This window comes from Hemicordylus capensis, chromosome 2, assembly GCF_027244095.1.
Source record: "Hemicordylus capensis ecotype Gifberg chromosome 2, rHemCap1.1.pri, whole genome shotgun sequence".
Taxonomy (NCBI): domain Eukaryota; kingdom Metazoa; phylum Chordata; class Lepidosauria; order Squamata; family Cordylidae; genus Hemicordylus; species Hemicordylus capensis.
Genome location: NC_069658.1, coordinates 388,765,471 through 388,788,029, shown reverse-complemented (window position 1 = coordinate 388,788,029; position 22,559 = coordinate 388,765,471). Strand labels below are relative to the sequence as shown.

Below are 22,559 nucleotides of genomic sequence, written 5' to 3'. Positions count from 1 at the left end.
TTCGATGGCTCACCCTTGAGCCAAACTGGGCCTAGTTTGATTCAACCTCAAGCTAAAGTCCCTTGGCTGGCTCAGGGATTCTACAACTAAAAATAGATTTAAAGAAAACTTGCCGTCAAGTCTGGCAGCTTCCGGGGGGTGCGGCGGCAGGGTCTCCAAAGGTTCCCACTCCTCCCCCGCTAGCCTACCACTGGTCTTTTTAGGGCCATTTTAGCCCATTTTCGGGCCTTTTCAGCCCTCTCCCTGCTCACTGTTGCCATTTTGAGGGCCACTGTGCATGTGCACTGGCCATTTGCATGTCCAGGTCGTGACCAGGCAGCACCCCCTGGAGGCTGCCAGACTTGGTGGTAAATTTTCTTAATTTTTCTTTTAAATAAAAACTTGCACAATCCCCCCCCCCCCCAAGCTGGGCCTGAACTGGTTCAGCCTTGAGTCAAACTGGGACCCAGCTCAGTGTACATGGAACCAAATCGGGCCAAGTCCGGTTCAAGTCCAGTTCAATTTGAACTGAACCAGGATTCCCAGTTCCATACACACCTTTACTGTACTGCACTTTTCTCGGTGCTGGGAGGACCCATTAAGGGGGAAAGGAGCCCCCTCTTAGGAGTGTAGGGGAAGAATGGCAGCTCAGTCCCCAAATAGCAGAGCAAAGCCAGTTTGGTGAGAAAGCAGCAAAGCAAGAGGTCTTGAGACATGACCCAGGCCATGCATAGGCTCATTACGCATGCTTGGCGTCCTCCAAAATGGCCACTGCGAGGGGGAAAGGCCTGGAAAGGGCTGAAGAACACCCAAACCGGGCGATTTCTGGCATGAGGAAGGCCAACAGGGGAGGAGGGGAAACCTCCATGGACACCCCGCCCTGCGTGGCCTCAGAGAAGCCCCCCGGAGGAAGTAAGTACTAAAAAAACTTTTAAAAAATGACTTAGGAACCCCCTGAACCAAACCCAAGGGTGGGGGTTCAATGCGGGGTGGGGGGGACTGAACTGGCCCGGTCCTGTTCAGGTCTGGTTCAGACTCGAACTGAACCGGGCCTGCTGCTGTTGTGCACACCCCTAAAGGTTACAAACAAATGTGGAAAAGCCTGCAGCTTATTTCAGCTATAACTCATGGCTGAAGAGAGACCAGAAACAAACAGCCATCTCTGGAGAGACAAAATGGAGACTAACCCTGGAAGAACAAAGAGGGGAGGAGTCCGGCACTTTTATCCATGACCCTAACCACCCCACCCCACCTGTGGTCATTATGCGACATTGCAGCTGAGATGCTGACAGGGTCCTAGCTCCAACCACAAGCTCTATGGGAAAGACTACATTTCCTAACACTCTGTATATAGCTTCCAAGATGGTGCAGGGGTCAGTTTCCCTTAAAGGAGCCCCATCCCTGGCCCTGGGCAAAGCACAGCACTGCACAGTGATAACTGCCATCTCTGTGTGGTGCCACAGTGACTGTACAGAGTATTCAGCTTCAGCTGAATTCAGCTGGATTGACCCAGTACTATTTAGCTGAAACTTCACACAGGCTCAATAAACAATTGGCCAGAAGGCTGTACTTAGGGTTGATGGGGACTGACACTGGCCCCTAGGCCAATGAAGAGCACTGGTCTAGGGCAAAAATGCTGAGTTAAGACTGCAGGAAGCTGCTAAGTGGATGGACCCTCAACATTAATTGGCTCCAAAGTAGAGCCCCTTAGCACTGCTGAGGCTTTGCTTTCTCACAATGAGCTAGAAATGAAATTAAAATGGAGGTTCAACACAGCACTCAGTATAATGATATATTATTCATTAATGCACTTCTCAATGGTCAAGATCCTTTCATAATATCTACCGACATTCCATTCAACAAAGGTCCTTTTCAATGCTAACTAAAAACTTCCTGTTTGCAGGTTTAGTCTATGTTAATGTTTTTCTGTTGATTGCAGCTATGACACTCATGCTGAAATGCTGCTTAATTGCCCCTTGCAGCTAGTTAGTTCAAAAGATGCACACCCACAGCAGTAACACCCTGCTTTTGAAAGAGGGCTTCTTGTGCACAGGAGGGGTAATTTTTGCTGATCTCCCCTTCCCCTGGAAGCACTCTGTCGGAACAACACACAGTGATATCCTTGAGGGCCACACAGCCCTCAGGGACATACTTTCCAGGGAAGGGAGATTGACAAAAATCACACATACCCTGCACAAGTCCCCACATTGCAGAAGTGGCACACTATCACTGTGTGCATACCTTTTTTGGCTGTACACACAACTTTAGTTAGGGTGTTGGCCTAAGATTTTCCCACCTGAACTGACCCCAGAACGAATCCGAATCATCTGCATAATCTCTCTACACATGCTACAAATATAACTTTAAACTGGTATTTGTAGCAGCACAGGTAGAGGAACAGTTTGGGCTGGTTCGGGAGGTGGGATATCATTTGAATTGGCTCACAGCCAGCTTTCTTCACCTTGTGTGTGGTTAAGTTACTGGTTTCTTGCCATTGTTTTGTTCTTCCTTTTATTGTGAAATAATACTATTTTATTACACGTTAATATCAAAGAAAAATGTATTTATAGCCAGTAGATTCAGTACAAAGAATCGCTGCCTATATATCAAACTCATTATGCCACAAAAGAAATTCTATAACAATCAGATGCGACTGTTCCTTGTGGGTGGGGCTGCTGCATCCTTGACACACATCACCGACTTCCTTTTCTGCTCCTGCTGGTTCAAAACAATGAGATAAGAAGAGTTTTAACCCTATTAATACTTTGCACAATTGTGCATTCTTGCAAATTGGCTACATGGCTCCTTAATGCTCTTTTTTATGAGAAAGAAAAGCGGGGGGGGGATCCAGAGGGGACATTAAATAGCCGATATGACTACCATGCACGACTACTCAATTCTTGGCAGAAGTTTTGAAAGGGAAAGAGGACCAAGGAAGAGGATAGAATTCAGAGAGAGTCCATATGTCCTTTCTTGTTTCTAGATAGCCTAATGCGTGTAGAAGTATTGCAGACCAGCACTACATTGCACAAGACCAAATACAGAAGTTTCCATGTACGGGTGGCCCTGGAATATTCAAAAAGGTCCTGCTGTTGACTCCTGATCCCAGTCTGTGTGGGCACAAACTCAAGCTCTGCTGCTGGACCGCAGGGCCCAGATTAGACCAGGGTTGAGCTCAGTTCTCCTTAGCCACTGTTGCACTCCACCCTCACTTGGTGGTTTTCTCTAGAACTTGTGGTTTTGCTTCCAATGAATGCCCAATAGCCAAAGCCAGGAACGCCCAGAAGAGCTGCACAGCAAATTGTGCTTCTCAACTATTGCTTCTTCCATGCCAGCTAAAATGCAGGAACAGAGACAGACTTCAGAGCTAGAAAGAGGCACTGTGTTCCCCACCCTAGCCACCAGGCACCTCCAAAAAGAAAGTCATCTGAAGCCGAGAAATGCGGAGGGACCACAGCTTTCTGGTTTGCATAAGGCAGCAGCTCCATAAACATTCATGGAGGATGCAGCTGGCCAGTGCTGTGTTGCCATTTCTAGATGGAAACTTTGGGTCACTACACCAACATGAGACAAATCTAATCAAGGCTAAGAAAGAACACTCTTCTGGTTGCTGTGCTCTTCTGGGCATGAGTGGTGCTTTATGAATTCAAATACAATTCTGCCCTGAAGATCACTACAGAATTGTGTTATATAATGCACATTAGATAATGAAGCTACATTGCACAGTGAAAGTCACACACACACACACACACAGAGCATGTAAACTCAGTAGTGCTTGCAACACTCTGTAAGGTAGGCCAGTATTATTATTATTATTATTATTATTATTATTATTATTATTATTATTACACAGTCAGACAGGTGTTATTGACTGGTTTGTTTTATCCAGACATCAAGTCCTTCCCAAGGACCTGGGATGCCAGAATTTTATTGTCAATGTTGTTGCTGTTGTTATAGATATCGTCGCAGAATATAGGCAGTTCCCAGTAAAGCTGCTTACTGCCTATATTCTGCGATGATATCTATAACAACAGTTAATAATAATAATAATAATAATAATAATAATATTATTATTATTATTATTATTATTATTATTATTATTCCAGTTTTGCAGATACAAGGCCAAGACTTGCCTAGAGCCATGAGGTATGTTAATGGCAGAGATGTCATTTGGGCTGTCAGCTGTGGAATGTATAGTAGATCAATCCCTTTATCACTGCACTATGCTAGCACTTAGGTTTCTGCTAGAGAAGCATTTTCAAGACTTTACAGACCAGTGTGATGATTTTCTAACACAAACCAACCTCTTGGCTGCTGTTATCACCAACCAACAAACATACATAATGGAAAGCATTTCTGCCTCTCATACTACATAGCAAGCTTCTATCCATTCAGGTATGAATATTGATGGATAAAGCTGATTTAGGTTCCATTAATGAGACCATTAATGGTCATCACACATATCCATGCCTTTTCTCTTTACACTTGGACACTAACTTTATACCTTGGCACAAACTATCCTGAACAACTGACCCTAGCATGTGGATGGGGATGGGACATATACTTCTCAGACACACACCATTAGCAGAAATCCTAACACTCTCATTCTAGCTTCAGCAAAACATTCTCTTATTAGCTTGTAATATGAAGAAGAAACTTTCTCCAGCAACTGGATTGAATTAATCCCATTTTGCGAATTAACACCCCCAATAACTCCTTGATACTGCCTACAGAGGGAGTATGCGCTGAGGACATCCTATCCTAGCAACAAGACCCCCCTTCCCCTGTCCAGCTCTCCGTGCAGCCATACAAATATTTCCAGAGGACAAGAAAGGGAAGAAGCTCCTGCCTTTCACACAAGTTTTGGCATGAAAGAAAGCGCTAAACCACAATACACAGGCAAACAAACTGAGCAGCCAACTTCCAGAATATGAAGGCACTCTGCAGCCAATAGCTGGGACAGGCTCTGTCTCTCCACCCCCACCCCCAAGCATTCTCCCCCAAACTGCCCAAGTTCGTAGTTAACAGGCTCTGCATTCATTCCCTTCCTTGCAGAGTCAAAAACTGAAAAATAAGGGAAGCGGGGGCGGGGGGGGGAATCAAATGAAATCCAGACCCAGAAAACCGTTTTGACCCTTGATATTTCTGTGGCAATAATGTCTATGTGGAGCCTGTATCATGGTGAGGGGGGAAGTAAAGCAAAAATAATGAAAGTTAGGGAATGCTGAAGAGAAATAAGAGCTTTGCTGATCCTTTTCCAATAAAGCTAAAGCCACAAGGGTTGATGGGTGAGAAGGGGGGGGGAGAGACAGAAAAATATATGTATACACACCATATAAAATGCATCTACCACTCACCTGTAATCCGGTCCCTCTCCATTACTACAAGATATACTTAGCATCCGTGTGTCCCAAATTGTACTTAACCACACTCTCCCTGCTGTGCCTTTCTCTTGGTTTTTCCGCCTCTTCAAAAATGCTTTTAGTCTAATTCCTTCAGTCGGTCGCAATCATGAATGCATCCAGATTACCACATTTCCATGTGCTGATCATATGTTTGTGCTCCACACTGAAGTAGCTTTGTCTCATTGAAATAAAGAGAGAGAAATAAAGAAGGTGCCAAAGGCATGACCCAGAAAAATAAATTCAATGTGATTTCTCCATTACACGCCCCCCCCCCCCGAAAAAAAATAATATCCTGCCACGTGCAGGGCACCCGCAAGACAGTCTTAAAGGCACAACCCAGGCATTTCCAGGACAACGCCGCTCTCACAATTTGTCATTTAATATTAACTGGGAGATACTCAGCAACTTGGCTTCGTGGAACAAAGCGAGCAACTCATCCAGCTGCTAAAAAGTCTCTTCTGATTTCTCCATGCTTAATTTGTTGCTGTTCCTCCTCCCCTGCTCAGTTTTGACTCAAGAATTTTATCACTCCAGAATCCTGTTTATTCCTCCAGCCAGCCTTGTTTGAGGTTTTATCAATTTGTGCATATACTATTCCGCTGATGAAGACTGACTTCACTCCTCAGCACACACACACACAAACACAGAGAGAGAAAGAAAGAATCACAGGCTGCTGTGTGTTACCAGGAAGGATTACAGCACATGTTTGCTCTCTCCACTGGAGAGGCTTCCTACTCAGTCCTGGCGAGCAGCCGCAGTGTCGCCTTGGCACGAGGAGCTGCCTGCTGGACCTTCCCTTTGCCACACAGGCCAGCAGAGCCGGGACTTCTCTGCAGCTGGCCTGTCAGTGACAGGCAGCACCAAACCTTCCTTGCTGTTGCTGGAAGCAAATGTGTTTTAAGTGCCACCCAGCCCAGAGGAGGCCGAACTTCGGAGAGCCCCTGTCAAAAGCTCAAGGTGACGAGGTCTGTGCTGGCAGGGCAACCAGCGGAGAAAGAAATGGAATGGTCACTGTGAGCTCATCAGCAAGGCTGGGCATTACCTCTTAGTTCTATTAAGTGATTACTGGGTATATGTGAGCTTGGGAAGGGCTCCAGTTCAGGGATAAGGGAATACTCTTCCCTTGCAAAGGCTTCTGGAGCAGGGACTTGGGCTTGTCTGCAGCTGTTCGGGTGGGTCTACAAAGTATGTGCTCATTCAACACCACCAGCCTCATCAAAACCACAAATGTCCTGAGCTCAACCAGCCTGAATCCTTGGCCTGCCCAACAAAAGGGGGCATTTATTGGGTAGGATTCTGGATTATGCTGCCCACAATGTGTGGTATGGGTTGCACAGGTGGGTCCATGGAGGACTGGTGGGTGGGTAGAAGGCTACCCACCCACCATTCCTCCATGGACGCATCTGTGCAACCCATACCACATGAACAGATGGGTGGACTATCTCAGGACTGCAGAGCTTGTGGCTCACCCAGCCAAACACAGCTCAGCAGGGGCTTGACAAACCACCTGTTTTGCTACCATTCATTCAGTTTATATACCAGCCTTTCTAAAGTGGCTCAGGGTGGTTTACACTAAAATCAAAAAGACACAATAAAGCAATTAATTTTTTAAAAAACACCCCAATTTCAACCAGATTAAAATTAAAACTAGATATAATTAAAATCCAGGTTTAAAAGATGGGTATTTAAGGATCTCCTGAAGGTCTCTCAAGGAAGAGAATCCTCTTACATCCACAGGGAGCTCGTTCCACAACCCAGGGGCAACAACTGAGAAGGCCCGGTCCCAGGTTGTCATCAGATGAACAGGTGGCACCCAAAGACAGACCCTTCCTGATGATCTTAATGAGCAGTGGGGATCTTGTAGAGAAAGGTGCTCTCTTGGGTAACCCGGACCTAAGCCATTCAGGGCTTTGAAGGTAATAACCTTCCCTTTGTACTTTGTAGAATAACCAGCACTTTGTACTTTGCCTGGAAACGTATCGGCAGCATAGCATAGTCTTTATTTCGGTCTTTAGCCAGCATAACAGCAAAATAGACAAAAATAGTTCAAACAATCTACTCCTACAAAACAATAAAAAGTCTCTATAAAATTACTTTATAGCACAAGAGTGAGAGATGAATCCAAGAGCACTCCCAAGCTGTGAACATGTTCTTTCTGGGGTAGTGTAACCTTGTCTTGCAGATTACGACCCCTAACAATGAGTACCTCTGTCTTGATGGGATTCAGCTTCAGTTTATTCTCCCTCATCCAGCCCATTAATACCTGTAGGCAGGCATTTAAGAGGCTAACACCATTTCCTAATAATGATGACAAGGAGAAATATATTTGGGTGTCATCAGCATATTGATAACACCCAGCACCAAATCCCCTGATGACCTCACCCAGCAGTTACGTGTAGATGTTAAAAAAGCATTGGTAACAGAATGGAGCCCTGTGGGACTCCATTTAGCAGCTCCCGTTTTGAAGAGGAACCATCACCAAGCTCCACCATTTGGAATCTACCCGAGACATAAGAGCGGAACCACTGCAAAGTAGTGCCTCCTATCCCCAATTCCCTCAGGTGACCCAGAAGGATACTATGGCCGATGGTATAGAAAGCTACTGAGAGATCCAAGAGAATCAACCATACATAGCTGCTGGTGGGATATGTTTAGCTTGGTGAATCACCCAGGCCAGGGAGAGACAGTGCTTTGGCGCCTCTCAGCTCCTGGATTCTGTCAACAAGCATATTACCACCAATTGTTACAAAGTCTTCTGATGGGAGATCAACGATAACCCAGCAATGGGCATGCATGTGGGTTTTTCAGAAAGAAGTCATGTGCAGGAAACTAGATTCCTGCCAGCTGAAAATAACAAAATTGCTCCAGCAAATCCTACTGGAAAGACCAATGCTAACAGGTAGCCCTCCGCAGGGGGCACCCCAGAAAACATTTATATGGAAATAATGATTAAGTCAAGTCCACAGGCCTGGAGATGAACTTCAATATAGAGCAAAATTCCCTGCAGCCAGCACCAGTATAGCAGATCCATTTGTCAGGGGTTCTCAACATATGGAAACCCAAAGTTGATGACCTTTGATCTATGAGCTTCAGCTAATCAAAGCTGCTACTATAATACTGAATAGACCAGTTCAATAATATCCATTCTTCTACACACGGTCAGATGCAGCAGAAAGTCTTGGGCACATGTGCATGCACACACTGCATGTAGAACAATATGAAGTTGTTCTCACTACATGAGCTGCCTGGGGTAACCCAGGCAGCTCGTGTTATCTGGAGTACCAGGAGCCCTCCAGTTCAGGCGGCTTCAGACCCAGGTCTTTACTGAGGTAGGATGAACCGATGGTTCATTCTCTCTGGGTCGTTCTCTCTTGGTAGATTGTGTGCATGATTGCACTGGTAGCCAGGCTCCTGACTGAGCTGCTGCCATTTTAGGCAGCAAGCAAAGGGGAAGGAGCAGCTGTGCAGAGCAGAGCGACGGCAATACTGAGAACAGCCGCTTTGCTGCTTGTGTGTTGCATGCTGGGCTCCTGGAGGATCCAGTGAGAGTTCCCTTCCTCAGGTCGGAGCTCTAGGCTCCGTCGCCACACCAGTCCTGTGGGCATGTGAGTGACAGGGCCCGGAGAGGGTGGCAATCATCTGCGCTGCCCCTGTGGAAACCTGGGCTTGGGAGAACCCAAGCCCAGGACCATCATGTGAACAGCCTCAGAATGTGTGATGTGGTGTGTATGTGAATACACGTGGATACATACATGCTACACATGCATTGCATACCTGCCAACATGTCCCTGTTTTCCCATTCAGGTGAATGGGAAAACAGGGACATGTTGGCAGGTATGGCATTGTCTATCTGCCACCAAAAAGTGGTGGACTTCATCATCATGCGGGCAGGATGATGAATGGGCAAGGCAGAAATTCACTTCCCACCTCACATATAGGATCTTATGTACTGGTGGACCCTGTGACCCTTCGCTTATGTTATCTCCACAAGCCTTGCAACAACACTAGAAAGTCAGTCAGGATTATTGTCCCCACATTATAGATGGATGGAGAGTTCATGGTTGAGCTGAGACTTTCAACTCATAACTGGGCCAGCCCTACCACAAAGCAGGCTGCTCCAGATAGTAGACTGTGGGCCAGTTTTTAGGGGCAGCACAGCAGACAAACCATGACACCCCCCCCCTCCATGAATGGCTTGAAGGGGAAAGAAGGCAAAATGGCACCATGCTAATTCTCCCCTTCCTAAGGGAAAATGAAGGAAAGAGATTTAAAGGAAGTGAAGATCTGGGGGTGTGATATCAATAGGAAAAAAGAGGCACCATTTGGCACTCTGCTTCAGGCAGTGAAATGTCACAGGCTAGCCCTGCCCAAGTAATTCAATTCCTGTTGACCTTCTTGGAGAGTGCAAGCAGGGCTTTGCCACACAAATTGGGCGGATTTCACAAGAAAAGGCACGGGAGAAGCATACTATGGGGGTTACTAATTAAAACTGCCTGTCCAAATGTTAGTCTTTACTGCTCTCATGACTCTTGCCTGAGCCCTCCATGTTTGAGAACCTTCTTCTCAAGGCACATACTCCACATTTTGAAGTCCTCCCTCAGCCTGCCTGATGTCTGCTGACTAAGTGGAATCATCTTGGATACTTGTGTGACTACATCCCAAACATGGCATATGCTTTTTTCCTACAAGAGCATGACACTGCTGGTCTGCATTTAGCTCGTGATTCATTTCCATTCCAGATTATTAGGATAGATAAGTCATCTTCCCATGAAGCTGGAAAAGAGTCGAGAAGAATGTTTCCTTCTGGACTGCAGCCTCCACAGCAGCCTTGCACTGAACTATATGTACTCTTCCTACATAATCTACTAAATATGGAATTCTGGTTACTGAAAACTCCGGATGGGGGAGCACAGGAAGTGGCATGTGGGATCAGATGAATGCAATTCAGCCAATACAGCTCCTTTGGAGAAAGAGGTAAGGGACGCTGCAGCGAGCACTTTTGGAGTAAATTGTTCCTTCTAGCTTCCATATAATCACAGGGATCCCTTTATACTACTATGAATATTTATATGCTGCTTTTCAACAAAAGTCCCCTAAGCAGTTTACACAGAGAAATAAAAATAAATAAACAAAGATGGCTACTTCCTACTCTGACATAGGAAGGCTTCTGTCTCTTCTAGTATTTTAATATATATCTTTCATATTTGCCGCCATTAACTCCGGATGTGCCAAATGTCCATACAGACATCTTACAAGATATGTTTATGGAATTTTGCGTTCCACACATGCTAAGAAACTCTGCATTTTTCCTTTAAAATTTAAAAGGCAGAAGGATACCATACTTCTCATAATCCAATGTGCAGTATACAGCAGTAATGTTAAGTATAAAATATACTTTGTTCCAGATACCTCTAAATTAAGAGACAGCAGAGGGAAGCCCTAAGGAAAGTGCTATTGACCTTTTAAAAAGGTATGCCATATCTGCAGTTTGAGAGTGAGGAATACTTTAAATTTAAAGAGTGGATTTAAGGATTAATTTTGTCATGTTCTGTTAGCAAATTCTAGGCACAGCTGACCTCTTTCAAAACGTGTGAGTTCAGTGATGACAATGATAAGAACAACAAGATTGTTTTGCACAGTTCAAATATGTGCATGTGATAATTAATGTGTCGCTTCTTCCATCAACTTTCAGCCTGGCCATTGCTGAGATGCGTTGTGGACAAGGAAAGCATGGAAAACCTGGGTGTGGAGACAGGAAGAAAAGCAGAATCCAATTAAAGGCTAGAAGCTTCGGTTTGGACAGAGCTCGCCTTTCATACTCAAAAATACTTTGCAAGGCAATAAGAGAAAAGCTTGCAGTAGAGGGACAAATAAAGCATCCATTATGCAACCAGACAGCTGTGGACATTCTCAACAGCTTCAGAGATACAGAGAGGTTCAGGATATCCCAGGATGGACCCTGCAATTATCCACTACATACAGGTAACTAACGGCATGTGTACGTACAACTCATTCTGATAACCAAGGGCTCTAATGCTCTCATGCATTTAAACACCACACATCATATGTGGTGTCTAAACAGAATCTAATCTTATGAACCTGTTAGTAACACAGATCACTGTCTGATCTAGCCCAATATTGCTTACTCTCCAGGGCATCAGACAAAGGTCTTCAACTCTGCCACCTGAGATATTGTAACTGGAAGACCAGGGATAAAACAAAATCCTGGCAGGACAAAGAGCCTGGTGCATATTTTCTGGGGTCTGACCCCCCACTTTCAGGTTGTACAGTATCATTTGGGAGCACAAGAAAGTCCCACATGCCTTCATTCTTGGCAGCCAAAAATACAGGAGAAGGAGACATTGTTTGAGGCAAATAGTAATTCTAGTAGAATGCCCAGGCTAATTAGTCAGTGCAGACAAGGGAGGATGGCATAAGACATATAGATTGCATACTGCCTCTTTTGTGGCACCTCCCCCCACCCAAGACTCTGACTAAAATAATATTCCTGTTAGATACATAATGTATTTATTATACAAGTTGCCCAGGTTGATAAATATGACCCCCCCAACCTATCTTCACAACAACCCTGTGAAGTAGATTAGGATGAGAAAGACTGGCCCAAGGTCACTTGCTGAGTTCCATGGCTGAGTGGAAATTTGAACCCAGACCTATCCAGACCAAACACACTGAGAAGTGTAATGAGCAAGGGGGAATGAATTGTTGCTCTGGCCAAGGAGGAGGGGAAATAGGGCTGAAAAATAATGCCCAACACATTGGGGCCATCATCAGATTTTTCAAGACTAGCCCTGCACAAGACTTGAAGACTTTCTGGTTCCTAAGGGCCTGGATCAAAAAGTTAAGCCCCGCAGATGACCAAATGCCTTGGATTTTCCCTCCTAGATAATAAAAACATGAAAAATAAAAATAAAAATAGTTGTGTCGACTAGCAGTCTGGAAAATATTTAAGAACACTTGACACAGTCAAAGGGAGGTCAGGGGAACTGCTGTTTCTGGGACTTTGCAAAGCCTAGTATTTTGTTACTGCACATAGAATTTCAGTTTCTGCACTTTTGTTCTATGTTGCTCTCTGAGAATAGTTCCACTGTGGATAAGTTGCTGTTTTGCAGAAAATTCCAAGAATATCCTCCCTGGGCCCTGAACCTCTGGAAACTGGAATGGACAATTTCAAAACACACCTATTCTACACACTAAACTCCCCTTCTCTGAATACTTAAAGTACAGTTTCTCTATCTCCGACAAACATTTTCAATCAGCAGTGACTACCCACAAGGATAGCCATGAATCAAAGCTGAAGAGTAGGAAATGACTGAAGGTGATCTTGCTAACTATGTCTTGTACTAATGCACAGGGGAGTTTTGACTGAAGGAGGGGAGGAAATGTCTTTGAGAAGAGAGAAATCTCTGAGCAAATGATGAGTAGGTAGCTGCTTAATTTTACAAGTATCAAGATAACTGTATTTTCAGTGCTAGTGTCAACAAAGAAACAAGAGCTGGTCTTGTAATAGCAAGCATGCATTGTCTTCTTTGCTAAGCAGGATCTGCCCTGGTTTGTATTTGAATGGGAGACTACATGTGTGAGCACTGTAAAATATTCCCCTTAGGGGATGGAGCTGCTCTGGGAAGAGCAGAAGGTTCCACGTTCCCTCCCTGGCATCTCCAAAATAGGGCTGAGGGAGACTCCTGCCTGAAACCTTGATGAAGCCGCTGCCTGTCTGTGTAGACAATACTGAGCTAGCTGGACCAAAGATCTGACTCAGTTTATTGCTGCTTCCTATGTTCCTAAAGTAGCTTTAAAATGCATTTTAGCAAGAGCTACTTTCCAAAGCACTGCATTATACCACCCCCCACCCACCCCCACACACATATATACTTGAAAGTTGCTCATCTCATACTGAGCCTGGTTTGCTTTCTGAGTATGCAAAACCTGTTCCAATAACCTTAATATCAGTCAGGAGGCAAATTTTGTCCCAGAAAGGGAAATACTGATGCACATTAAGTAAAAATTGATGAAGAAAGAACTGTGAATATAGTTCTATACCCAAACACTCTTATCTGGCCCCAACTCCAGAATCTTAAAGCAAGACAGGAAGGAAAAGTTTTGACTCCCACACCACAAATAGCTCTGGTCTGAAGACAAATTTAGAAGTGAGTCCATTATTCTGTGAATAAGTTGCAATTAGGGTTTTTGGAAAGCACTGCATAGTAGCTGACCAAAAAATCTTGTCTTCATAGCTCCTTGCTTTGCACAAGCAGAGAGCTCCCCTCACACCTACCTTTTCCCTCTGGAAACAGTTATTTATCTATGAAGGCAACTCATAGAGCAGTAGAAGAACAGAAGGAGAATTCAAGCTAGAGATCAAGAAGCCCATGGAAATTAACTGTTGTAAGCCTCAGAACTTAAATGTTTGTTTGTGTTTAAGGGGGGGGGGGCAGGAAAACTCTCAGGGTGGGAGCTAGGATGTTCTGAAGGACTCAACAAGTAACAGAATGAATCAAGAATTTTTTTTTGCATCTTATTTACATGTTGTTGTCAGGTACAGCAGGGGCCACAAACAAAAACAAGTCCCCTGTGTCAGACAGGTCCCTTATCTTAGGTATGGAGGTATAGCAGCAGTACAAAGCTGATGCCTCAGAGGACACGGTCATAGTCTGGCCTGAAAGTCTGAAGACATCTGATGTACCAGCCAGATCCTGGTAGACTCCTCATTACAGGTGAGTGATTTACTCCACAACAGCTATGAACATTCCCCAAATACTCACTGAGATGAAATTCCTGCAGTGCAATGGGTTTAGTTGCACTCTTACAGGTAGGATAGGATCAGAGTCTCAGACAGGGGTGACCTATGGAAAGTCATGCATGGAATCCCTTTTCAAGAGTGGGGCGGGGTGTGTCCTTGTTCACCTGGAGTCAGACCGCCCACTTTCCTCTTTGCTGCTCCCTCCCTCATTTTTTTAAAGAGCAGCAAATACATACATTTTTAAAAAATCAAGTATGTACTAGTGCTTAAGAAATAATCAGAATGGGCGTGCTAGATGAGATCAAGGTCTACCTGGTGCAGCACTGTTTGCAAGAATTCCAGGAACCAGCACCAGTGCTACATAGTCTACCAGACAGTGGCCAGTGATCCACCAGAGGACCTCAATCTGCCTTCTGCTCACCCCTGCTATGAAAGATAACATGGAAAATATTCAGAAGCATCTTTGACCTGTTCTCGTGCACAGCTACATTACAAGGGAAGGACTGACATGAAGCATAGCCTGACTCTCAAGCTAGCACCAGACAAAGATGCACAAGCACGACACCATCGATTCTTGGCACTTTGAACCAGGAATCTCTCTCCTCACATCTGAGGAGCAGCACATCCAGCACTCACATGCACACAGTAGGATACTTTCCAATTTTGGCAGAATATAAAAGGAGAGAGGCTGAGCTCCCCTCCCCTCACCCACCCACACGCTTCAGTTCTGCCAACAGTGGAATCATCTTTATGGTACCTTTCAGCACCTTTGTTGTAAGAGTTCACCTCTGCTCCTCTGGATGGTGAAGATCCTTATGGTAAGGCTCTCTCTGGAGAACAGTTTGCCTGCACTCCCAGGCTATCTTCACTGCATAATTTCCCCTAACTCTCAAGGTTGTTGCATTCCTAAGTAGATACATATTGGTTGGTGTTAAATGATAATTAATGTTGTGTCTCTCTTTGTTGGTGCATTGTGTTCGGGTAAAGGGTAATCTGGAACTACAACAAAAGTTACAAAATCCCTTGTTATGTGAACAAGTATCCCTCCTGATTTGGCATGACAAGACCATAATATCACAGAGCTGGAAATGATGTACCTAGTGAATTTATCTAGTTTAGCTTCCTGCTGTAAAGCAGAATGTCCTATAGCTAAAGCAGCCAGGACATCCCATACCTAAAGCTACCCTATGGATGTCCATCCAAGCTTTCCTTGGAAACCACTAAGGAGGAGGATTCTACATGCTCTATGGGCAGCTCATGCCAGTGATAAACTGCTCAAGCGGATAGGAACATCTCATATCTTATCAAAATCAAACTTTATAAAATTGTTGCAACAATTTACTAGATGTTCTTCTATGCATCCACCTCAACCTAGAACATTATCTAGCATTTAATCCAAGCAGTCAGAGTGCAAATGTGACGGGCCTTCTCCGCTGCTGCCCTGAGGCTTTGGAATGCACTCCCTAGTGAAATAAGAGCCTCCCCATCTCTGACAGCTTTTTAAAAGTCTTTAAAAACACATCTCTTCACCCAGGCTTTTAATTAATGTTGTTTTAATGGTTTTAATGCTGTCTTAAAATATTATTTTAAATTTTTAAAATTGTTGTAATGTGTGTGTGTCTCCCCCCCCCATTTTTGTATTAACGAATGTTTTACTTTGTTTTTATTCTGTTGTAAACCACCCAGAGACATAAGTTTTGGGCAGTATAAAAATGTTTTAATAAAATAATAAAAATAAAATTTGTGCCCCAACTGCATAGTGTCCCTTTCATGACAGTCTCTCAAGTCCTGATGGAAGCAGACTTTGTTTTAATCCAATTAGATCCATTCTAAATCCCACATGTAAAGGAAATCCCATTACCAGTATTATTTATGAAAATTAATCCATAAGTCTGAAAGGGGGAGAAAAGAGGATAGACAGATAGACAGTCCAGTTCTAGTGTTGAGCTGATAATGTGAGGACACACTTTTTGAGCATTCTTACTCCTACAAAATGAATATCTTTCTTTTACATTATTTTTCACACTCCTTTGCAAAAGGTACAGAACTGCTCACAAGGGGAGCAGTTGTGGGTGGGTGGGGGAGAAGAGAGAATGCATCTTCACTGAAGGAGCAGTTGGACTGATGCGCCCTCATCCTGATCCAGTCATGCATATTTTACTAACTGAGGAAGAATGTAGATGAGGTAACACATTGAGAATCAGATACATATTGAACTGCACACCCCCTTCTATAGTCTTTACCAAATAGTACATATGACTAGGGACGGATTGGGGTGAAAGTGTTGCCATGCAGTGTTGGTGGACAATTAAACCACTGACACACCTGGCAAAACAGGAAGTATTGGCCTGGTTGCCTGGGAAACAAGGATTTGCCCCCATTCAGAGTGAGGGCAATGAGAGGACTTCATTTGCCCTCAATGACATCATCACATCGCTCAATGTGATTAAGCTACCTGGTGCCTTCATGTCATCATGCTCACTACATGATCCTTGATAAGCAGGAATCATGTAGTGAAGAAACACTTTCAAATAAAAAAACTGGTTCTGAAGTAGTAACAAATTAGAAAAACAGTGGCTGCAGACAGGTATGGAAGAATGTGTGAAAGTAGGGCCTGTGTGAATAAGCAAGTATTTGATTTAGATTTGGTATTTAAAGCATGTATTATTTGATTCAGCTTTGGTTTCCCCCCAATTTGGATTCAGTGATTTGGATCCAAATATTAGATTTGTCCAAAAAATTGTCTATAAGAAATAATGGTGAGAATCACTAAAATGACTATATTGTCTTCATTTCTTCCTCTAAATACCAGTTGCAGGGGAGCAACAGTAGGACAGAGGGCATGCCCTCACCTCTTGCTTGTGGGCTCTCCAGAGGCATCTGGCAGGCCACATGTGAAACAGGATGCTGGACTAGATAGGCCTGATGCAGCAGAGTAGTTCTTATGTTATGTTCTTAATGGGATAAAAACAACAGAAGAAGTAGTCCCCTAAGTGGGCATGAAGCCTGCAGAATTTCAATAAATAGGTGCACTTAGTTCCTAAAAAATAAATTGTAAAGATTTGGAGGGGGGAAAGCCTTAATTCATTTTTATTATTCAACAGTGGGATGAGAATAGCAGGGAATTGGTAGCCCTTCACAGAAGGGAAACTGGCTGAGAAAACAGAGCTCAATACTGTATTATTCTTTCTACATCCCTCCACCAAAACACTGTGATTGGAAGGGAATAGAGAGGCTGAACAAGGTCAATGGCCTGCTTGAGATGTCAATTTCAAAGGATTCTTTCTTCCTCCATCAGTATTTTCCCTATATGGAAATCCCTCCTTTTTTGTCAGTTTCAACAAATTACAACATGTGTCATTGGGAAAAAGCAGGAGAAAAACTTCTGAATCTCGTCCAACCGATTCCAGCATTGCTGATTCAAATCAGAAAGGTGCATTGATCTAACACCTAGCAATTTGATTTGGACTTAGCTATCCAATGCCTTATTCCGCCCAAATCTCAGACCAACTGAATAGTAATCCAAAGTCTCTCCACTCCCCTATCCCCCACACCAGTAACTTTCACATTGAAAATTGAACCTCTCAAAGACTTAGCACAACACTGGTTCTATGGTGGCCAGTCTTTTTGCTATAGGGTGCCACAAGCCAAGTCCAAGGACCCAAACAGTACAACATTAGTTTGTACCACAGTGTGGATATATGCAACATCCCAATTATCTGTGGGAGGGTGGTTCCCTCTCACCTATGGAACAGGCAGCAGTGCAACACTGGAAATAAAGGTAAGAGCAAAGGCCTGACTCTATAGTCTCTCTTATTTCTGTCCAGGGGTGCCACAAACACCCACTGTCTGTGCCTCAGCTTGGCCATCTGTGCTCTAATTTGAAGGTAGCCAAGAAGCTGACCTCTCTCAACCCAAATGGAAAAGGCCTGGTACCTCTCACCTTGGTACAGATGAAAAATCTGTGGCAGAATAGAACATAGTGGACCTCAGAAGTGCTGGCTACCAGTGGAATGACACCACCTTGGGAAGAGGTTACAGGCCCTAAATGAGAGCACTGCAGACGCAAACAATGATAAGAAGAAATGCACGTTGCCTGCCTCACAGAGAGTTTCCATCAAATATTCCTAACCAAATCCAGAAAAATCCAAGTCAAAGCTTCACAAGACAAAACAAAGATAGGCAGCCAAGCCATCAGGCTTGGGAGCTGGCTATAAAAGAAAGGAGGGGTGCAACTGTGCAGCACCCAAAATTTGATAGTGACATAAGAAAAGAGCAGAAAGAACCAAAGTTCCCCAGATGGGAAGTGCTGTTTGTAGAGCAAGGGAAGCAGCAAAACAAAACTAAATCCAGATGACTCAGGGAAGGAAAGACAAAAGAGAAACCATTCAGAACTGTTGTGGGAATAATAGTATACGATGACCTATCTGACTAAACTCCCCCCTCCCCTGCCACCAACATTACCATGCCAAGAGAACTTTTTAATCATCACCAGCAGGGACCATGATCTCCAGTGGCCTGTGCATATGAACATGTTTTTTGGCAGAGGGCTGAATGCAGCTGGAGTGACTCGACTGGCAAGTAAGACAAAAGGGGACAGAACCAGCCACAGGAAATTCAAGTGATCTCATCAAAGGAGGCATTGAAAGCAGGTGGGCAACGTCAGCCAGCATATAGCAAACTCCTTGGCTGTTGTTGAAGGCAGAGAGCACTGAGAGGGGACATGGAAAAACATGTTGCCTCCACTGGCTTTGCCTGTGTGAATGTTAGATCCTAAGGATCCCAAGGGTACTAAGAGGCAGTTTCAGACTATTTTTAAAGTGCCTGAAGATTCATGCGAGGCTGCGTATGGCCTGCCACCCAGCCTGACAATATTCTGGTGGGGCTAGAGCTGAAACAAAACATTCACTAATATTCAAAACATGGAGAATTTTCCAATTTGATCATTCAATTTTTGAGCGATAATTCCAAAGTCAATTTTTAATCAACACTCTGAATTTTTTAAAACTTAGAATCTGCATGCGTTAGAACTTTGGGGGCTCTCTTGATTGTTTTGATTTCAGAATACTTCAAGGATGAACTCTTATAACCTGTTAACTGCCAAATACTAATTATCACTGCACACTGATAACTAGGCAATCCTATCTTCTAGTTAGGCAAACATCCTATTTATGCCAGCCTAATGCAGTCACCCTTTTATCCCACTCCAGCTCAAGATGGAAGGAGTAAAAAAGAGCTTGGAAGGGGGGGGGGACAGAGAAGCACAACCTCACCAGCTACACCTTGAGCAAATAAGGCAACCCCATCAGCATGCACCAATTATGAGGCAGGTGGCATGCCAACAACGCCCCCATGTTGAAATTATGGAGTGGTTTCTGTCTAAGACTCACAGGAGAGAACTAGAGAGCCTCATTATTTTAAATCACAAATTGGATGCAATTATGAGAGGTAATATTGTTGCAGATGGAGTTCCAGTTCCTTTTTACCAACTATTCTAATTACCACTAGGGGCACTGGGTATAGAGGTAGCTAGTGAGGGTCTCCTTGCCTGCCCCTGCTTGCCTCTGCTCTATGACCCCTGTTTTGACTCCTCAGGTACTTCCTGTGGTGAGTCAGTCCTCTTCCTTTCCTCCTAGAGAAAAGATGGAAACCTCTCTCTCTCTCTCTCTCTCTCTCTCTCTCTCTCTCTCTCTCTCTCTCTCTCCCTCCCTCCCCTACCTATTCATTGAGGCTATCCCCAAGATAACTGAAAAGCGGGCTAAGGGAGCTTAGCCTGCTTTCCAGGGATTGTGGGAACCACCGGGCCCGCAGGTGAGCCCGGTGCTCCCAAGATGGCTAGCCCGCCTAGAACACCCTCCCCTTAAATGAGGTTAACGGAGTGGATGCTCTCTTAACCTCATCTTCCTGTTTGTGTGCCACTGCCGTGTGCGGCAACACATGAGTAGACCCCCAACTGGGAGGCTACAAGCAGCCTTCCGCTATCGGGGGTCTCCCCAGAATGCCCCCTGTGCTCGCGTGGGCTAAGTGCTCACATGGGCACGGGAGAGTGGGCTAAGCCCGCTTTCCCCACAGACCCTCCAGAAGCTCTTCTCACTGACTGTGAGAAGAGCTTCATTATGTAGCCTATAGATAGAAAAGATCTATCCTATCTCAAATGTAGTTCACCAATAAATGTAGTTCACCAAAAAATGTAGTTCACCAATAAATCAATTTAGTCTAGACTCTACAGTAATCTATATGTGTGTTCCTTAAATAGTTGCAACTAAATTTTTCACTCTGTAACTGGAGTGGTAGCTTCCTTGGCACTTTGCTAATGAAGAGGTTCATTATGTAGCTTATAAATAGAAAAGATCTATTTATTTATTTATTTATATTATTATTATTATTATTATTATTATTATTATTATTATTATTATTAAAACTTTTATACCGCCCTTCCAAAAGGCTCAGGGCGGTTTACATTAAAACACCTTAAAATCAGTTAATAATTAAAATAAAAATTATAAAACATAACAATGATTAACAATTAAAAACATCATAAAACTACAATTAAACAATCAAAACAATTTAAAAACAAATTTTTAAAAAGCTGAGAAAGCCTGGCTGAAGAGATGTGTTTTCAGGTGTTTTCTGAAAATTGCCAGAGATGGGGAGGATCGTATCTCAGCAGGGAGTGCATTCCACAATCTCGGGGCAGAAGCCGAAAAGGTCCGTCTCTGTGTAGCCACCAAACGAGTTGGTGGCAACTGGAGACGGACCTCCTCAAGTGACCTCAGCGGCCGGTGGGGCTCATAGCGAAGAAGACACTCTCTTAGATACCCGGGGCCTAAGCCGTTTAGGGCTTTATAAGTAATAACTAGCACTTTGTATTTTGCCCGGAAACCTACTGGCAGCCAGTGTAACTCCATCAACAAAGGAGTAATGTGGTCTCTCCGAGATGACCCAGAGACCAACCTGGCTGCCGCATTCTGGACCAACTGAAGTTTCCGGACTACGTACAAAGGAAGCCCCACGTAGAGCGCATTACAGAAGTCCAGTCTGGAGGTTACCAACAAATGTACCACTGTTTTGAGGTCACTGATCTCGAGAAATGGGCGCAGCTGGCGTATCAGCCGAAGCTGATAGAAGGCACTCCTGGCCACCGCCTCAGCCTGAGAAACCAAGGAGAGACATTGATCCAGAAGTACTCCCAGACTGCGAACCTGTTCCTTTTGGGGAAGTGTGACCCCGTCTAGAACAGGCAGATCAAAATCGTCTCTAGAGTTCTGACCCCGCACAATAAGTACCTCCGTCTTATCTGGATTCAGCTTCAGTTTATTCTCCCTCATCCAGCCCATTACTGCTTCCAAGCAGGCATTTAGGGAGGATATGCCAACTCCTGAAGAAGTTGACATGGAGAAGTAGATCTGGGTGTCATCAGCATACTGGTAACACCCAGCTCCAAATACCCTGATGATCTCTCCAAGCGGTTTCATGTAGATGTTAAAAAGCATTGGAGAGAGTATGGAGCCTTGAGGAACACCATACCTAAGCTCAGATTTTGAAGAGCAACAATCTCCAATCGACACCATCTGGAATCTGTCCGAGAGGTAGGAGCGGAACCACTGAAAAACAGTGCCTCCCACCCCCAACCCCCTCAGACGTTCCAGAAGGATACTATGGTCGATAGTATCGAAAGCCGCCAAGAGATCCAAGAGGACCAACAGAGTCACACTTCCTCTGTCCATTGCCAATTGGAGATCATCCATCAGGCCGACCAAGGCAGTCTCCACCCCATAGCCCGCCCGAAAACCAGTTTGAAATGGGTCTAGTTAATCAGTTTCCTCCAAGACCGCCTGGAGCTGAGAGGCCACCACCCTCTCAATTACCTTGCCCAGCCATGGGAGATTGGAAACTGGCCTATAATTGCTCAACTCTGAGGGATCTAATGCAGGCTTCTTTAGAAGAGGTCTAATAATTGCCTCCTTAAGACAAGGAGGCATCCTGCCCTCCCTCAGAGAAGCATTTATGATTTCTACCAGGCCGCCTACAACAGCCTCCCTGCTAGATAGAACAAGCCATGTTGGACAAGGGTCAAGAGGACAAGTGGTAGGCCTCACCACTCCAAGCAGCTTGTCCACATCCTCAGGAGTCACAAACTGAAATTGATCCAGCCGAATCGTATAAGAGGAGTTGTCGGACACCTCCAGTTCAGACATCAGATTAATTGTGGAGTCTCCATCTAGGTCGGCCCGAATCCGAGAGATTTTGTCTGCGAAAAATTCATTAAACACACCACAGCGGGTAACTGATGACTCCAAATTCTGGTTCAAGGGAGAGGGAGCAGATACTAGTCCCCTGACAACCCTGAACAACTCCGCTGGACGTGAACTCGCAGAGGCAATACGGGCAGAAAAGAACCGCTTCTTTGCCGC

General features: G+C 44.5%; 1 protein-coding gene across 4 annotated transcripts in view; it reads right to left on the bottom strand.

Moving 5' to 3' along the window:
- SEPTIN9 (septin 9) overlaps positions 1-22,559 on the bottom strand; it is a 322,440-nt gene that overhangs the window by 223,098 nt on the left and 76,783 nt on the right. The window contains exon 1 of one of the 4 annotated variants that reach the window (XM_053296385.1): positions 5,337-6,130. The exons of the other annotated variants lie outside the window; for them this stretch is intronic. Coding sequence (XP_053152360.1) covers positions 5,337-5,358 — 22 coding nt within the window. The 5' untranslated portion in view covers positions 5,359-6,130. Of the gene's footprint in view, positions 1-5,336; positions 6,131-22,559 lie in introns of those variants that run through there. 4 annotated transcript variants of the gene reach the window in all.